Genomic DNA, 15,134 nt, shown 5'->3' on the forward strand with positions numbered 1-15,134 from the left:
TAAAACTAATGATGTAATGTATGGGGATTAACATAAGAATAAAAAAAATAAATATAAAAAAAATAAAAAAATAAAAATAATAAACACTTATTGATAAGAAAATGGAATTTGCAAAAATATATCACAAGCCAATAAGTAAATAATAATTACCGAGTATGTCTGCTATAAAATATGACAAAATTTTCTGAATAAGAAATATGGTAACTTCTCAAATATCATCATAAAGATCATCATTAGTACTATTGTTAACCACAGAAAGGACTTACTGTAAACTGTTCTCAGCTTACCTATTCTACAAGTTATTTAGGACATGCAGGTTTATTTTAAGCATGTAAACCTGCTCTCCCTTGTTTATATAATACGTTCTTTTATTACTATTATGTTCAGTCAGCCAACATACAATACATTCCAATCCTGACAATCAATGAGTTTAAAATTACTGTCTACCAGCTCTTTCCTGAGCTGGGTATCTGGAATTGACTAAATCTTTCTGCTCCCAGCCATCAATGGGATCTTTCAACTCTGGGGTTGTGGGTAAAAGGTTCTGGGATTGTGGGTAGAAGGCCTCACAAGGAAGTAGAAACTGATACGCTCTTTCAGAATGGATAGGTTTTGGATAAGTATAGAGAGTTGTCTCTAAAATCTGTATGGGAGAATGGCCTATGTGCAGCTTGAGAGGCACAAAGGTTAAATAGGGTCTAAGATGACAGACTGAGTATTTGAACTTGACCCAATAAACAGTGATGAAGGCTATAAGTACTCAAGCTGGGTAGCGATACAATGAAAGTAAGATGTTCAAGAGGGCAGTTTCAATCCTGTGTGTAATGGAACAGGCAGAGAGAGATGGAATTCAGAAGAGGCACTGGGAATCTGTGGGAATAAGCCACCTGTGAGGTGGTGAAGGTCCAGCATGACCATGGTGAGAAGGGAAATGAAGTGCTTATTCTGGGAAACATTGTTAAGGAAAATGTTTAAAATACATGAAATATTGGCCAAAGGGCTTGAAGGGAAGAGGCAGGCAAGAGTTCTGCTGTTTCTGCCACTGAGATGAGAAGCATAACAGAAGTACAAACAGAATCTGATGGTTGAGGAGGAAAAGCAGATTTGATGAGGAGTGACAAGTTGAGGCGAGGTGATCATGGGACACCCAAGTGAGATGCCCTGCAACCAGCTGCAAGTCTAAAACTAAAGATCAGGCTAGAGATTTTGATAACTGAGTCATCCTTTTTTTTTTTTCCCTGAGACTCATGGAAGAGACTCTTGGAGCTCATTCTCTCCCAAGATGTCTCTCAAGAGTATTCCATGTGGCTTTACAGATTCATAGGATTCCCTCCCATTATCAGGAATTAAAAACAATGGGATCTACTCAAAGAATTATCTGAAGGGAAATTTATACTGTTAGTTCTTTATAAGTAACCTTGGAGGAGAGGAAGAGATAGGAGTGATAAAATGGTACAGCAGTGGCCTCAACACTGGAACATTCCACTAGCCTGGTATCATATTCATAATTTCTTCCCACTTCTCTACTCCACACAGCCATCTATGTCTCTTTAGCATGTACATTATATAAATACATCATTATCCATAGACTCAGCCTCTCAGCAACAGTCTGGAACAGCATATAGCACACAGGATATTTAAAACACGCACCAAAATGCCTACGATATACCTTCTACAAAAAAACAGGCCATTGAAAGTACTCCCAGCGCATTTCTCTCTGGCTGAGCTAAAGAGGAGCAGGCTAATGGATGAATGCCAAGGGTCATAAATTAATTCGGTTGGTACAACATATAAAAAAAAGCAAAGTTCATTTACTGAACTATAATCTTGATACCACAATAAAAGCCCAAAGAAACATTACTGACGCAATAATGACATCTGAACTTCAATAGTCAGTATCAAGATGGGGCGTTGTAGGAGAAGGAACAGACCGAGGCTGCATTAGTCTTCTAGCTGGGCTTCCGAGCAATGGGGTTCCTAGCACACTTTGACAGGGGCAAGGGAATGGGTGTGGATCAACTTTCTGCAAATCTACATCCTGCCAAACATCCTGCTTGGGTGCGGGATATCTAGACCACAGCTGCCCTTTCCTATCAACAAAGCAGCACATTAATGGTCCTCTCTCATCAAGCTCTAATTTACCTTACCTCCTCAGGCATTATCTTCTCTCTGACACCCACCCTGTATCTTGGCCATATGGGACCATTCGATACGTCATGTGTGTGCCCCGCAATTTCCTCACCCGTCACTTCGTTCACAGACCTCTTCTATTTTGAATTCACTACTCAGCTGGACTTCAGCTGATGGTCAAGAAATACCACTGTAAATACCCAGATGTCTGCACTATCTTTAATCTGGTATTTTTATCTTCTCCCTTCCAAAACATGGCGCTTAAAACTTTGTCCTTATTTTAAATAATGTTTTATGCATGTGTATTACTTTTCATTGTAGATCCTAGATAGCCTTTGGAAATCACGAAAGGAGAAAGGGAGACAGAGAAAAGGCAAGAAACAGAGGCAGTAACAGAGTCAGAGAGAACTAGTAACCAAGTAGTGTTGCCAGATAAAAGACAAATCCATTTTTAGTAGAAGTAAGTCCCAAATCTTGCATGGGACATTCTTATGCTAAAAACGTATTCATGATTTATCTGAAATTCATATTTAATTTAATCTGTCAACCCAAAGGAATTTTCTCACTCTTCCTCTCCCAAAGCTGCATTGACACACAAACATGGATCCAGGATTCATTTGCCTGAGCCACAAAGAGCTGCAATGCAAACAGTTCTCCAGGAGTTATAAACAGAAAACAAACAAAACAACAGAAATTGACAACAACAACAAAAACTATCCAACAGCATAAACTCTTAAATGGAAACAGGATCCGTAATTCAAACCTTTGTTGGTGGCTGGTCAGGGATGCAGTTTATCCGTTCCACTTCACTTACTACTGGGCACATAGCAGGATCAGGGGTGGTACTTGCTGTCCCAGGATCGGGGGTAACTGTTGCCCCAGGATCTGGGATAATCCCAAAACAAACATAAAATGACCATCAGACAGATCTAATATCACAAGCATTTAACATGATTGTCATAGTTCTCAACACCTCCAAGTATATGAAGTCAATTACTGATTGGGATTCACTTTAGAAAGCCTCATTAGTTCTTGCTGACTGTACTTACCTCTGTGTATACTGAATCATCTCCTTCCACCACCAGCAAGGCGTTTGGCTCCACCATTAGATCAAAAGGTCACCACCAAGGTAAGAACCAAATCTACTTTCTCTAGTCCAGAGGTCAGCAAACTATAGCTCGTGGACCAACTCAGGTCACAGCCTGATTTTTAAATCAAGTATTGCTGGAACACAGCCACACCCACTTTTTAATGTATTATCCATAGCTGTTTTTGTGCTACAATGGCAAAATTAATTAGTTATGACAGAGACCATATGGCCTGCCAAATCTGAAGTATCAAGTACCTGGTCCTTTACAGAAAAGTTTGCAGACTACTCTGATCCTTTACTTCCACCCCCAGCAGCTGGTTCACAATATGTTTGTGCACAGAACATGGGTGGTGTATGTTTTCTCAGTTGCAGTTGTTCCATCAACAGGCTTTCCCTCAACAAGGAACACTTCTGAGTGATGACATTCTTATGTAAATATAAAGTCTCATATGACAAAAATGTAAAGGAAGGCCACCAATCTAAAAATTGGCAGTTAGGACCTGCCCAAAGGCCTTGATTCAGATTTTAAAATCAGTCACATGAAAAACACATTTATTGCATTCTAAAATAAGGAAGTGAAATTTCTTTAAGTCACTCTGCAGTAAGTTAATAAGGACATTAAGACAGAACAATGAGGCTTTTAATTCGTTTCATTTCTGTTCCAATTCAAAAGTGGTGGATTGAGAGAGCTCCATATTTGTGCCACTTTCTGCATAAGGGTTTTAGTTCCATCTTCAAAGTCATGGAATTTTAAGAGTTAAACAATCTTTGAGATTACTTGATCTAACTCCCCGCAAAAGTAAAAATTGTCAGGGCTGGGACAGAGGGAATGGGAGCAGAGAAGTCTTCTAGCCACAGACTGACCCTTCATCGCTTGGTTCATAGAAACTGTTCCTAGATGAATCACGTAAGAAATCAGAGATAACTCAACACAATCCAGCCCCTCTTTCAGAATAAGACAGTTCAATAAACGTTTAATTAAATAACTCTGGTAGTTGTTACTTTTTTTTTTTTAAGATTTTTTATTTTTTATTTGACAGAGAGAGAGAGAGCACAAGCAGGGGGAGCAGCAGGCAGAGGGAGAGGGAGAAGCAGGCTCCGTGCTCAGCAGGAAGCCCGATGTGGGGCTCGATCTCAGGACCCTGGGACCATGACGTGAGCCGAAGGCAAACGCCCAACCGTCTGAGCTACCCAGGTGCCCCTAGTTGTTACTTTTTAAAGAATCAGAACTTTGGCCTAAAATACTTTGATTATATACTTATTCGATTGCCTTGCATATAAGGGGTAATTGGTTAATAAAGGTTAATAATATTGTTAATGAAATGAGAATTATTGAATGCAATTCAGCAAATTTATTTCAAGGGTCAGTTGTGGAATCCTGCACTGTGCTAACTGGGAAATAAAAGTATCAGCTTAGGCCTATAGTGACTACCTAGTGAGCTGTCACAGCTCCAGTCAGGGGTTCACAGACACACATGTAATTCTCCCCTCCCCCATACACACACGCACTCACAACAATGGACAAGAGAACATCACGTCCCTGCCACTCATGAGGTTTCTGCTCTGGGAAGAGCAACACATGGAGGGTGAACATCAGAGTTCCTTGTTACCTTGTGATTCCAAAGAATCTTTAGCTGAAAGCACAAACAGAGGAATAGTGATGATAAACACCATAAACAGAAGAACACTGAGCATAAGCTCCAAAGTCGTGAAATCTTTCAACTTCTTTCTTGCCATCTGCAAATAAAGGAAAACAATTTTAGATTTGAGTTTTACTTAATTTATAGCTAGTAATTTTTGAATGGACAAGCTCAAATGTCACATAAGTAAAATGAATAACTAACAATCCTTCATGTACATACCCATCAGCTGGATTAAAAAATTATCAACTCATGACCAATCTCATGTTTTCTTTATTCTACTTACTTCTCTCCCTAACCTTGGATTATTTTGAAGCAAATCTCAGATACCTTTTCATCTGAAAATATAGAAGTATCGGTGCACCTGACTGGCTCAGTCGGTACAGCAGGTGACTCTTGATCTCAGGATTGTGAGTTTGAGTCCCACGATGTAGATGTAGAGAGATTACTTTATTCTTTTTATTTAAATTCAATTATTCAACATATAGTACTTCATTAGTTTCAGATGCAGTGTTCAATAATTTACCAGTTGCATATAACACCCAGTGTTCATCACATCACGTGCCCTCATTAATGCTCATCACCCAGTTACCCCATCCTCCCACCCATCTCCCCTCCAGCAACCCTCAGTTTGTTTCCTAGAGTTAAGAGTCTTTCATGGTTTTTCTCTCCTCTGATGACTCCCCATTCAGTTTTCCCTCCTTTTCCCTATGATCCTTTGTGCTGTTTCCTATATTCCCCATATGAGTGAAACCACATGATAATTGTCTTTCTCTGATTGATTTATTTTACTCAGCATAATACCCTCCAGTTCCATCATGTCAACGTAAATGGTAGGTATTCATCCTTTCCGATGGCTGAGTGATATTCCATAGTATATATATACCACATGTTATACTTTAAAATTTTTTTTAATATTTCAGTATTAAAAAAGTAAACTTCATGAAAGCCAAACAAAATATTGTTAGAATAGCAAAAATATTTTTAAATAATTCCTTAATCATCAAATATCTAGTCAATGTTGAAATTTCTCTTATTGTCTGATAAATATTTTATAATTTGTTCTACTTTTATCAGGATGCAAGCAAGATTTATATATTATAATTGGTTTGTGTCTGTTAAGCTTTTGTTGTTGTTGTTGTTTAGAGAGAGAGAGCCCAGAGTGGGAGGAGGGGCAGAGAGAGAATAGAGAGAGAATCTTAAGCAGGCTCCATGCCCAGCACGGAGCCCAAGAGGGGGCTCAGTCTCACAACTCTGAGATCATGACCTGAGCCAAAATCAAGAGTTGGATGTTTAACTGACTGAGCCACTTACCCCTGGCTCAGGCACCCCTGTTAAGCTTTTTTTAATCAATAGATTTGTTCTGTAGATTTCCCCATAATCTGGATTTTGTCAATTGCATCTGTGGATATACTTACATGTTTCTCTACCCTTATGTTTCCTGTAAATTTAATGATCAGATCTAGAGTTTTGACAGATGCAGGTTTGATGTGTATAGTTGGTATACAGTCTTCCAGCAGAAGACACTTAAAATATGGCAGGCATTCTCCTTTTTTCATATTAATAGCCATTGGTGAGCATTTCTTAGGTCCATTATTCCATTAGTTGTGACAGTGATACTGTAATTCTACCATTCTTTATATGCTGGATGAAATATTACTATAGAGAGAAATTTCCCCTCATCTATTATTTGGATCATAAAGGTACAGTTCATATAGGAGAGGTAGGATAAATGTTTGACTCTATTTTCTGGGTTTCAAAATAAGGAGTTGTTGCCCTAGCATCCTCCAAAGAGGTCCAGTGAGAATATCTGTACAATATCTTTGTGAAGTTATGGATTTAAACACATCTTATCTGTTCTGATCCATTGATATTATTATTATTATTAATGCTCATTTTGCCTTATCTGTACTTGCGGGAGTCTCTTCAAGTTGGTTCCTGGTAGTCTTTGATAGCTTCCTCGCTCTCTGTTATAACATGATAACCTAGGCTCATTTTGCACATTTCCTGCCTCCAGTCTCAAATCAAACATCTCTAAGGAGGCTTTGTTTTTTTCAGTGGGAAAAATATTTAGAAACCACAGTTTCGATGAGATCTGGTGAATTCTACAACTAAAGGTACCTGATGGATACCAACTGGCTACCTTTGGAGTCCCAGGGAGAATTGTCAATTTAAAAAAAAAATACAGAAATAACACATTTGCCTAAGTTAGAATTGTTATAAATCCTAGTTGGGGATTAAAATATTTTGCCAAGAAGTTTAAATCAGATGTTCAGCAGTCATCTGCTGTCTCAACCTAAGTGAATCCAAATCTCTGGGGTTAAGGCTTGGATATCTGAAATTTTTTTTTAATTTTATTTCATTATGTTATCTTAATCACCATACATTACATCATTAGTTTTTGATGTAGTGTTCCATGATTCATTGTTTGCGTATAACACCCAGTGCTTCATTCAATACGTGCCCTCTTTAATACCCATCACCAGGCTAACCCATCCCCCCACCCCACCCCCTCTAGAACCCTCAGTTTGTTTCTCAGAGTACATAGTTTCTCATGGTTCGTCTCCCCCCTCCAATTTCAACCCCTTCATTTAGCTTAATGATGCCACCATCATTTTCTTTGTGCTCTATGATGGGGAAAATGTTGGGAAGAACTCTACAATGCTTCAGTGGATGCCCCCTGGCAAGTGCTCTAAATGAGTATTTGCTGATTTGGAAGCAAGACTGACTGGAAACACCATCATGATATGCTCTGTGTCACAGATGCACTTCAGGGAACCTGGTCCTCTTTCCCGAGGAGTATGAGAGAGATGAAACAGGAAATAGTATGCCTTCATCCCAGCAATCTCACCAGTAATCACAGGAGTCCAAGTGAGAAAAAGAAAAAGAAAAAAATTTGATATAAAAAATAATATAAATTAGAACACAGTTATTTATTTTACAAAAGGATCCAAGTCAAGATTTCTTTTAATCAACCATTTTTGAAGTATGAAGGAGAGGTAATCAATATCTCTAGGGTTTGGTTTGGTTTTTTTCAGAATCCACTTTCTGGAAAACAGTGCTCTTCACAGCCCCTTTATTAAGCCCAACCATAGCTAAACACTGGTTCACATCCGTCGGCTGTTCTGCCTTCCCCTACTCCTAGCTCAAGGCCCAGTGGTCTCTCTGAGCAGAACTGCCCCCAACTCCACTACAGACCCCTGTGAGATAGTCTCTGCTCTGCTATACCCAGCACAATGGTCATGTCTGTTTTTCTTTTTCCATTTTGTTACAGACTCATTTCATTTGGTACATCTTTATAAGACTGTCAATGGAAGTTTAGAAAAGAAAACAGGTGAAGTCCTATGATCTGTCTCCCATCTTGAACCTTTCTGGATAGGTTTTAAAAGTTCCCCAGATGACTTTGATATTCAGTTCCCTCATTCCTATTTGAAAATCGTTTGGGGAATTTTGAGTTCATCAGTGGATTTAATAATATTGCATGACACTATCCTGTAGGGTGGGAATGGAAATGGCAGGTGTAAATTGAGGACAGTGAAAAATAGGACAAATACTAAGTAGGAGACAGTAACAACTAAAACCAAATAACATATTTGGAAGGAGTAGTAGTGGATGGGCGGCCCCTTGTGAAATTATCAAGCCCATCAAAGAACCCCTCCCAGCACCTCCAGTATGTCAACATACCCTCTGTACTCCCAGCTCATTTGTGGTCAAGTGGATAAGTTTTTTAAGGCTTTTTCCCAAAAGGCGTATCTACTTCCATAGGTTTGCAATACCCCTTTTCTCTCTCAAATTGTGAGCTCCCGAAGTATAAAAATTATGCCTGCTTCTTTTTATTTCCTTCCTAAGTATCTACTAGTAGAATCTGTATAATCAATAATTATTGATCAATAATATTTTACTCCCTGGTCGATTACTGTGCTAAACATTTCATTAGTAATTTCCTGCTGCATCTTATCCCCAAGCTCTCCTTCTCAGAACAGAGAGCTTGCTAAATAGGGCACAAAAAGACTTGCACTTGACTCCCTGCCCTACCATTTCTTGCTGTGGTAGCCAAAAGAATTTTCCTAATACTCATAAGTCTTGGTTTTCTTATCTGTAAAAATGAAACTAACAATATCTATTGTATTACCTATCATCACCTTCTTATTGTGAAATCAAATAAGAATATTTTTTTAAGATTTATTTATTTACTTGAGAGAGTGAGAGCTCACGTGCACGAGCAAGTGAGGGGAGGGGCAGAGGGAGAGAAGCAGGCTCCCCGCGGTGCAGGGAGCCCGACATGGGGCTCGATCCCAGGACCCTCTCCCACTCCCCCTGCTTGTGTTACCTCTCTCGCTGTGTCTCTCTCTGTCAAATAAATAAATAAAAAATCTTTAAAAATAAATAAATAAAATGGTTATATGAATAGTTGCCAAAGGGCATTTTCCTGGTACTGTTAGAACTGTTTAGGCAAAAAGGATAGATAAATCAGGTAGCAGCCCAAATTATTGAAATAGCTATCTGAATTAATTTAGAAAAACTGGATAATCAATCGTCATATTTTCTAAATATAATGTCTGTATTTGCATAGGATCATATGATCAGTGTCTGACTTGCATATGATGATCTAAGCCTTTCTTCTAAAAATCCTTTGATAACATAAGGCAAGAGATCTAGTGGAAAAGAGAGGGTTAGTTTTACAGAGACTGGGAATAACTCGCAAGAAGGAGTCCAGCAAGTCATGCTACTCCTCAGAAATCCTGGGCAAAACTTACTGGGTTGGTTCATTGTCTCCCACCTACTGTCTAACCCCTCCAGGCCTCAGTTTCCTCCCCTGAACCACAAAGGGATCATCTCTAGAAGACAGCTATGGACGACTGTGAGCCCAACACCAGGGTGAGCAAAGGCTTCCTCATCACCTCTGCAGCTAACTCCCGAAGTAACTTTAAATGGAAAATTTCTTCTTCTGTGTCCATCTACTCATGAGTATTCCATGCTTATGGAGCAGTTTGTAAAATAAATTTATTAGCTCATCGAAACTCATTTGCAAGGGAATGGTTAACAACAAAAAAATCCCTGACTTCATGTGTAAATGTGAGTGAAACAGTGATGAGCTATCATAAAACTGGAGTACAGGATAGAGTGTCCTTCCACTTCATTTGGTCTCTGATACACTTTGGCCCTTCCCAGCACAACAAACCAAAGACCCACCCCCACTCCCACCCCACGGCTCCCCCTTTTGCATCACCACCACTCCTAAACCCCTATTTCCTGAATTGTCTGAATTTTTTTTAACAAAACTAAGAAACAAAAACAAAACAAACAAAAACCCCAAAGACCCCCTTCCCTCTCACTCCCTCCCTGCCCAGCACATGGGTACTCACTGTTCTGCAACATGACATCCGAGCAATAGCCAGTTTGGAGAGTAGGAGGTCCCTTTACCACATGAAAGCTACTATTCAGACCCTTGGTAGTTGAATGAGACCATGGCATTGATCTTGGTCTCCTTCTCTTTCCCCAACAGAAACTCTTCCTTCCCACCTCAGTGCCAGAAAATGCCCACTTGTATCTAGATAGACTTTAGCAACTACTGAGGACCCAACTTTCTTTAAGTTTTACCAGAGAGGGGCCAGCAACAAGCCACTGCCTTCCCCCTTCCCCTGGGCACTTCAGGTCTATTTCACACATGAGGGCCAGTCCAGGTCCTGCACCTTTCCCTGCACATCCTCCTCCTCAGACTCCACCTGAACTCTCTCCCATGCCCCACAGCCCCCGGCACCCAATGCGTGCACACACCTGAGACTCTTCCCTAGAAAATAATTCTTTATCTGATCACCCAACTCATAGGGCTAGTAATAGATTTCTCAATTTCCTGACCACAGTGGATTCTCTAATTACTACCCCGCAATCACAACCCCACATACTTTCAGAAGGAATGTGCCCACAGGTTCTATTCTAACCCCTCTGCCTCCCTTTTCCCACCTCACCTCTGAATCAGAAAGAATTGCTACCCTGAATATTAACTCTTTCATTATCCTCCCCATCGCACACACATAAAGGTTTAGCTACAGCTGGGCTTATAGACCCAGCCTTGGTATAGAGGTGTGAGCACACACACACCAAACAATAAATGAATTGAATCTTGTTTTATGTGCATATTTGTGTAATTATGTGTGCTGTTGTTTAGTTTTGTGTTTAACCAATTCCAAGGACATTCTACTAATGGAGATCGGCGCCAGTCCACACACACTTGCGCACACAAATCTACAGCCATAAATGAACACCCGGTTCACAAACATACCTAACCACCTCCTGCCGCTGTCCCCACTCTCACTGAAGGATGGACTAGGAAGCAAAGCAAGGAGCACAGTCCACAGAGGGCAGTCACAGCCTTGGCAAGCTGGTACCATGTTATCGTTAATGGGTTTCAAATGCAAATGACTGCCCGGATTTCATTCTCCAGATAAGATCTGCTAGTTAATTAGTAATCATGGTCTTCTTCTGAGAACATCCCTAAGAACCTGGAGAAAGAAGTGACCATCCTGACCCCCTCTGACCCCTCGGTGCTGAATGTACCTTCAGCAGTGATCACACTCAGGTGCCTGGCAAAGGGACACAGACTGACTCAAGGTGTAGATGATAAAGAGCAAAAAATAAACCATCCCAGGGTCCCATTGACATTTACTAGCACAATCTGCTGGTTTGTGTTTGAAGGAAATAATTTTGAAAATATTTTCAGAGTAGTTTTCTTCTTTCCTTGTCTCTAGGAGAGCGGTCTCCAAGCATTTTTGTGTGGTGGAGACCCTTTGGCAGTCTGGTGCCTCTTATGGACCTCTCTTAGAATTACATTTTTAGGGGCGCCTGGGTGGCTCAGTCGTTAAGCGTCTGCCTTCGGCTCAGGTCTCGATCTCAGGGTCCTGGGATCCAGCCCCGCGTCAGGCTCCCTGCTCAGCGAGGAGCCTGCTTCTCCCTCTCCCTCTGCTGGACCCCCTGCTTGTGTGTCTGTCTGTCTCTCTCTGTCAAATAAATAAATAAAATCTAAAAAAAAAAATTACATTATTAAATGCATGAGACAAAATACTTAAGGATACAAAAGACCCTGAAACTAATAATACATTATATGTTAATTAACTGAATTTAAATTTAAAAAATTTTTAAAGATTTAAAAAGGATACAGAGGAAACTAATTCCAATGAATTAGTTACCAGAATATTTTTAATTGCAACATAGTAATGCATGTGTTTCTTTAGTGATGTGTTAGCCAACAAATCTAGCAACAGGTCTAACGGCTCCTGCAATCTCGAAATAGTAATAAGTGGAAATTGTATCTTGAGATTATCTTCAAAATATGATACAAAAGTAACCGTGGCTTCTCTTGGAACCAAATTCTTAGGTACTTCTAACACTCCTGAGGTTTGTGATCTCGCTTTATACTTAAAAGACAGGCCACATTTCAGCTGGATTTTAGCAAAGAAAATATACATATATCTTGTCCCTTGCAAGTTCACTTGCTTTCTGTCTTCTGTGTCTACTTGGGAGCCATGGAGGCCGTGCAGATATCAGAACCAGCAACATGATGACAATACGTCCTCCTCCCCGCTCCCTAGATATCACCCTTACTTAGACTTTCATGACACCCTGTCCTTGCTTCCAACCCCTGAAAACACAACTCTGACCACTTCTTTAACACAAGTCAATTCAATACATAGGTGTATGTGTACTATAAGCAAGCATTGTCAGAAAAGCAATAACAGCAACATCTATGGCATGCTTCCTACGGCCTGTGCATTAGGCTAAATGACTCACATGCATGATTCCATTTCCTCCTCATCACCACACCGTGAGGTAGCAACCGTCACCCCCATTTCGCAGACTAGAAACCCTGGACACAAAAAGCAACTTGCCCGAGCAAGGTTCTGTAACTAGGAAGAGGTGAAACCAGAATGCAAACTCAGGCAGTGTGGTCAAACCTGCACTTGAACATGAATGTGAGCGGTGCTTCTATAACCTCATGTGCAAGAGAAGGTAGAAGTGCAGTGACTGCCATGCAGAAGACAAGATGGCACTGACTAATGCAAAGACCACAACTGGGAGGGACAAGAAAGAAACCAAAGGCATGGATAGATGGGAGTGGGCAGAGAAGAAGGAAAGACATTGTGAGCCAGGGGATCAGCATACGCAAGGCTCAGAGGTTAGAGAGAATACGATCTGTTTTAGAAACTGCAGTGAAAAGATAGAGACAAGGGAGATGGTTGTGGGAAAGTCAGGGACACTTTTGGCAAAGCACACTGGAGGCCCATCGTGGAGACTCTAGCCTGTTACCAACAGGGAACCATCACAGATAAGAAACTGCCCGGAGCGGTCATAAGTGTGAAATCAATTTCTGAGCTCTCTGCCCAGGACTCAGAATGCTGGAGTATCTGTCTCTTTAATTCTTTAATCAGAATATTTAGTCTCCCCACACCTCCACACAGAACAAGTGCCAATCAGTAGGGAACTCTGGAAGCTGTACAAGCTATCTGTCCATTGGAGTGATACAAAAGTGGAGCACTCTGCCACCCTGAGATCTCCATAGGCAGCCCCTAAAGATCAAGAGAGCGGTGCATCACCTCACCAGCACTGATGAGAACATCTGCTGACCTTCCCTAAACAACGCTTGATTCTGGCTTCTGTTCTAAACCCGGAAACAGCCACAGTCTGTTTTTCGGGAAAAAATCTCAAATTCTTCTTTCTCGTGAAGGCTGCTTTATCATTCTTGATTCTACCATTCCAATATTTTTTTCATTATTCACCAAAAAGCTTGGCTCACTGCCGTTTCTGCATATTCGGCGCAGCCTCCACCTGAAATGTCTATGTCCTCTGTCTTCCTATGTAAACCCCTCTCTTATTGCAAAGCCAAGTTTAAACTCACTTTGCCATGAAATTTCTCTAAACACTCAATTAATGTTGATGCTTCCCCTTTTCTGAACTACTAAAGTAACAGTACTTTCAAGAAGATATGGTTCTACTTTATAGATGTGCATAAAAGTTCTCCGAGGACTGCTAGCCACTCATCAAGTCCCTGCTGGCTGAGTTCCCTCAAACGCTCCAGCAGGGCCATACCCAGGTGAGGAGCCAGGCACACAAGCACACTAAGGCACTCACACTCATAAGCTACATGCCATCTACACCCCTCCTGTCACAAATCACCTCTCACAGTCACCACAACCCACAAACTTTTAAGTTGTACCTCTTTCTTCTTATTGCAGCTGAGTTGTTTTCCTTCTTTTGTTCCAAGTGTAAGCTCTTCACAACAGAGGCTACCTGGAAAGGGGAAAGAGGAGTTGCTTGGGGTAGGAGTAATTTCTCTGCCCAGAAGCGTTCAGAGGAAAGGTTGGGGGTGGGAGGGGGAACACAATCTACCCGTACTAAGCATTACAGCATTTCCTTCCCTGGGGAAATATCTATTATTCAGCAATTTGATGCTGCCCTGCGTCCCTTCCTACCTCTTACCCCCACAGACAGCAACTCATGCACACACAGGTGTGGGTCCAGGGAGAGAGTTCTTGGGGATAATACATTACCTAGTATTCACGTGTCAGTCATAAAGCATCAATTGCATCACACCTTGTAGCTCTCAGAGCACTTTAACCTGTACTATTTCTTTAATCACTTATCATAGGACAGGTATTTTATCCCCAGGTAAAAATGAGGAAAAAGAAACTAAGAAAGATGACTTGCTAAAGATCACTTGAGTCTTTTAATTTCTTTTTTTTAATATTTATTTATTTATTTTATTATGTTATGTTAATCACCATACATTACATCATTAGTTTTTGATGTAGTGTCCCATGATTCATTGTTGGCATGTAACACCCAGTGCTCCATGCAGTACGTGCCCTCTTTAATGCCCATCACCAGGCTAACCCATCCTCCCACCCCCTCCCCTCTAGAACTCTCAGATTGTTTCTCAGAGTCCATAGTCTCTCATGGTTCATCTCCCCCTCTGATTCCCCGCCTTCATTTTTCCCTTCCTGCTATCTTTTTCTTTTTTTTCTTTAACTATAATGTATTATGTTTTCAGAGGTTCAGGTCTGTGATTCAACAGTCTTACGCAATTCACAGTGCTCACCATAGCACATACCCTCCCCAGTGTCCATCACCCAGCCACCCCATCCCTCCCACCCCCTACCACTCCAGCAACCCTCAGTTTGTTTCCTGAGATTAAGAATTCCTCACATCAGTGAGGTCATATGATACATGTCTTTCTCTGATTGACTTATTTCGCTCAACATAATACCCTCCAGTTCCAT

At 40.8% G+C, this 15,134-nt stretch overlaps 1 protein-coding gene across 1 annotated transcript in view; it reads right to left on the reverse strand.

Annotated features, from left to right (window-relative positions):
• The window catches only part of MGAM (maltase-glucoamylase), a 77,795-nt gene extending 63,482 nt beyond the window's left edge, over nt 1-14,313 (reverse strand). Inside the window, exons 1-3 of the mRNA XM_081799969.1 lie at nt 14,072-14,313; nt 4,831-4,957; nt 2,894-3,015 (exon numbers count right to left, since the gene is read on the reverse strand). Of these exons, the coding sequence (XP_081656095.1) occupies nt 2,894-3,015; nt 4,831-4,957 (249 nt within the window). The 5' untranslated portion in view covers nt 14,072-14,313. The remainder of the gene's footprint in view (nt 1-2,893; nt 3,016-4,830; nt 4,958-14,071) is intronic.
• Nucleotides 14,314-15,134: the final 821 nt, after the last annotated feature.

The sequence above is a fragment of the Leptonychotes weddellii genome, chromosome 12 (genome assembly GCF_054177405.1).
Source record: "Leptonychotes weddellii isolate Sample4059 chromosome 12, ASM5417740v2, whole genome shotgun sequence".
Taxonomy (NCBI): Eukaryota; Metazoa; Chordata; class Mammalia; order Carnivora; family Phocidae; genus Leptonychotes; species Leptonychotes weddellii.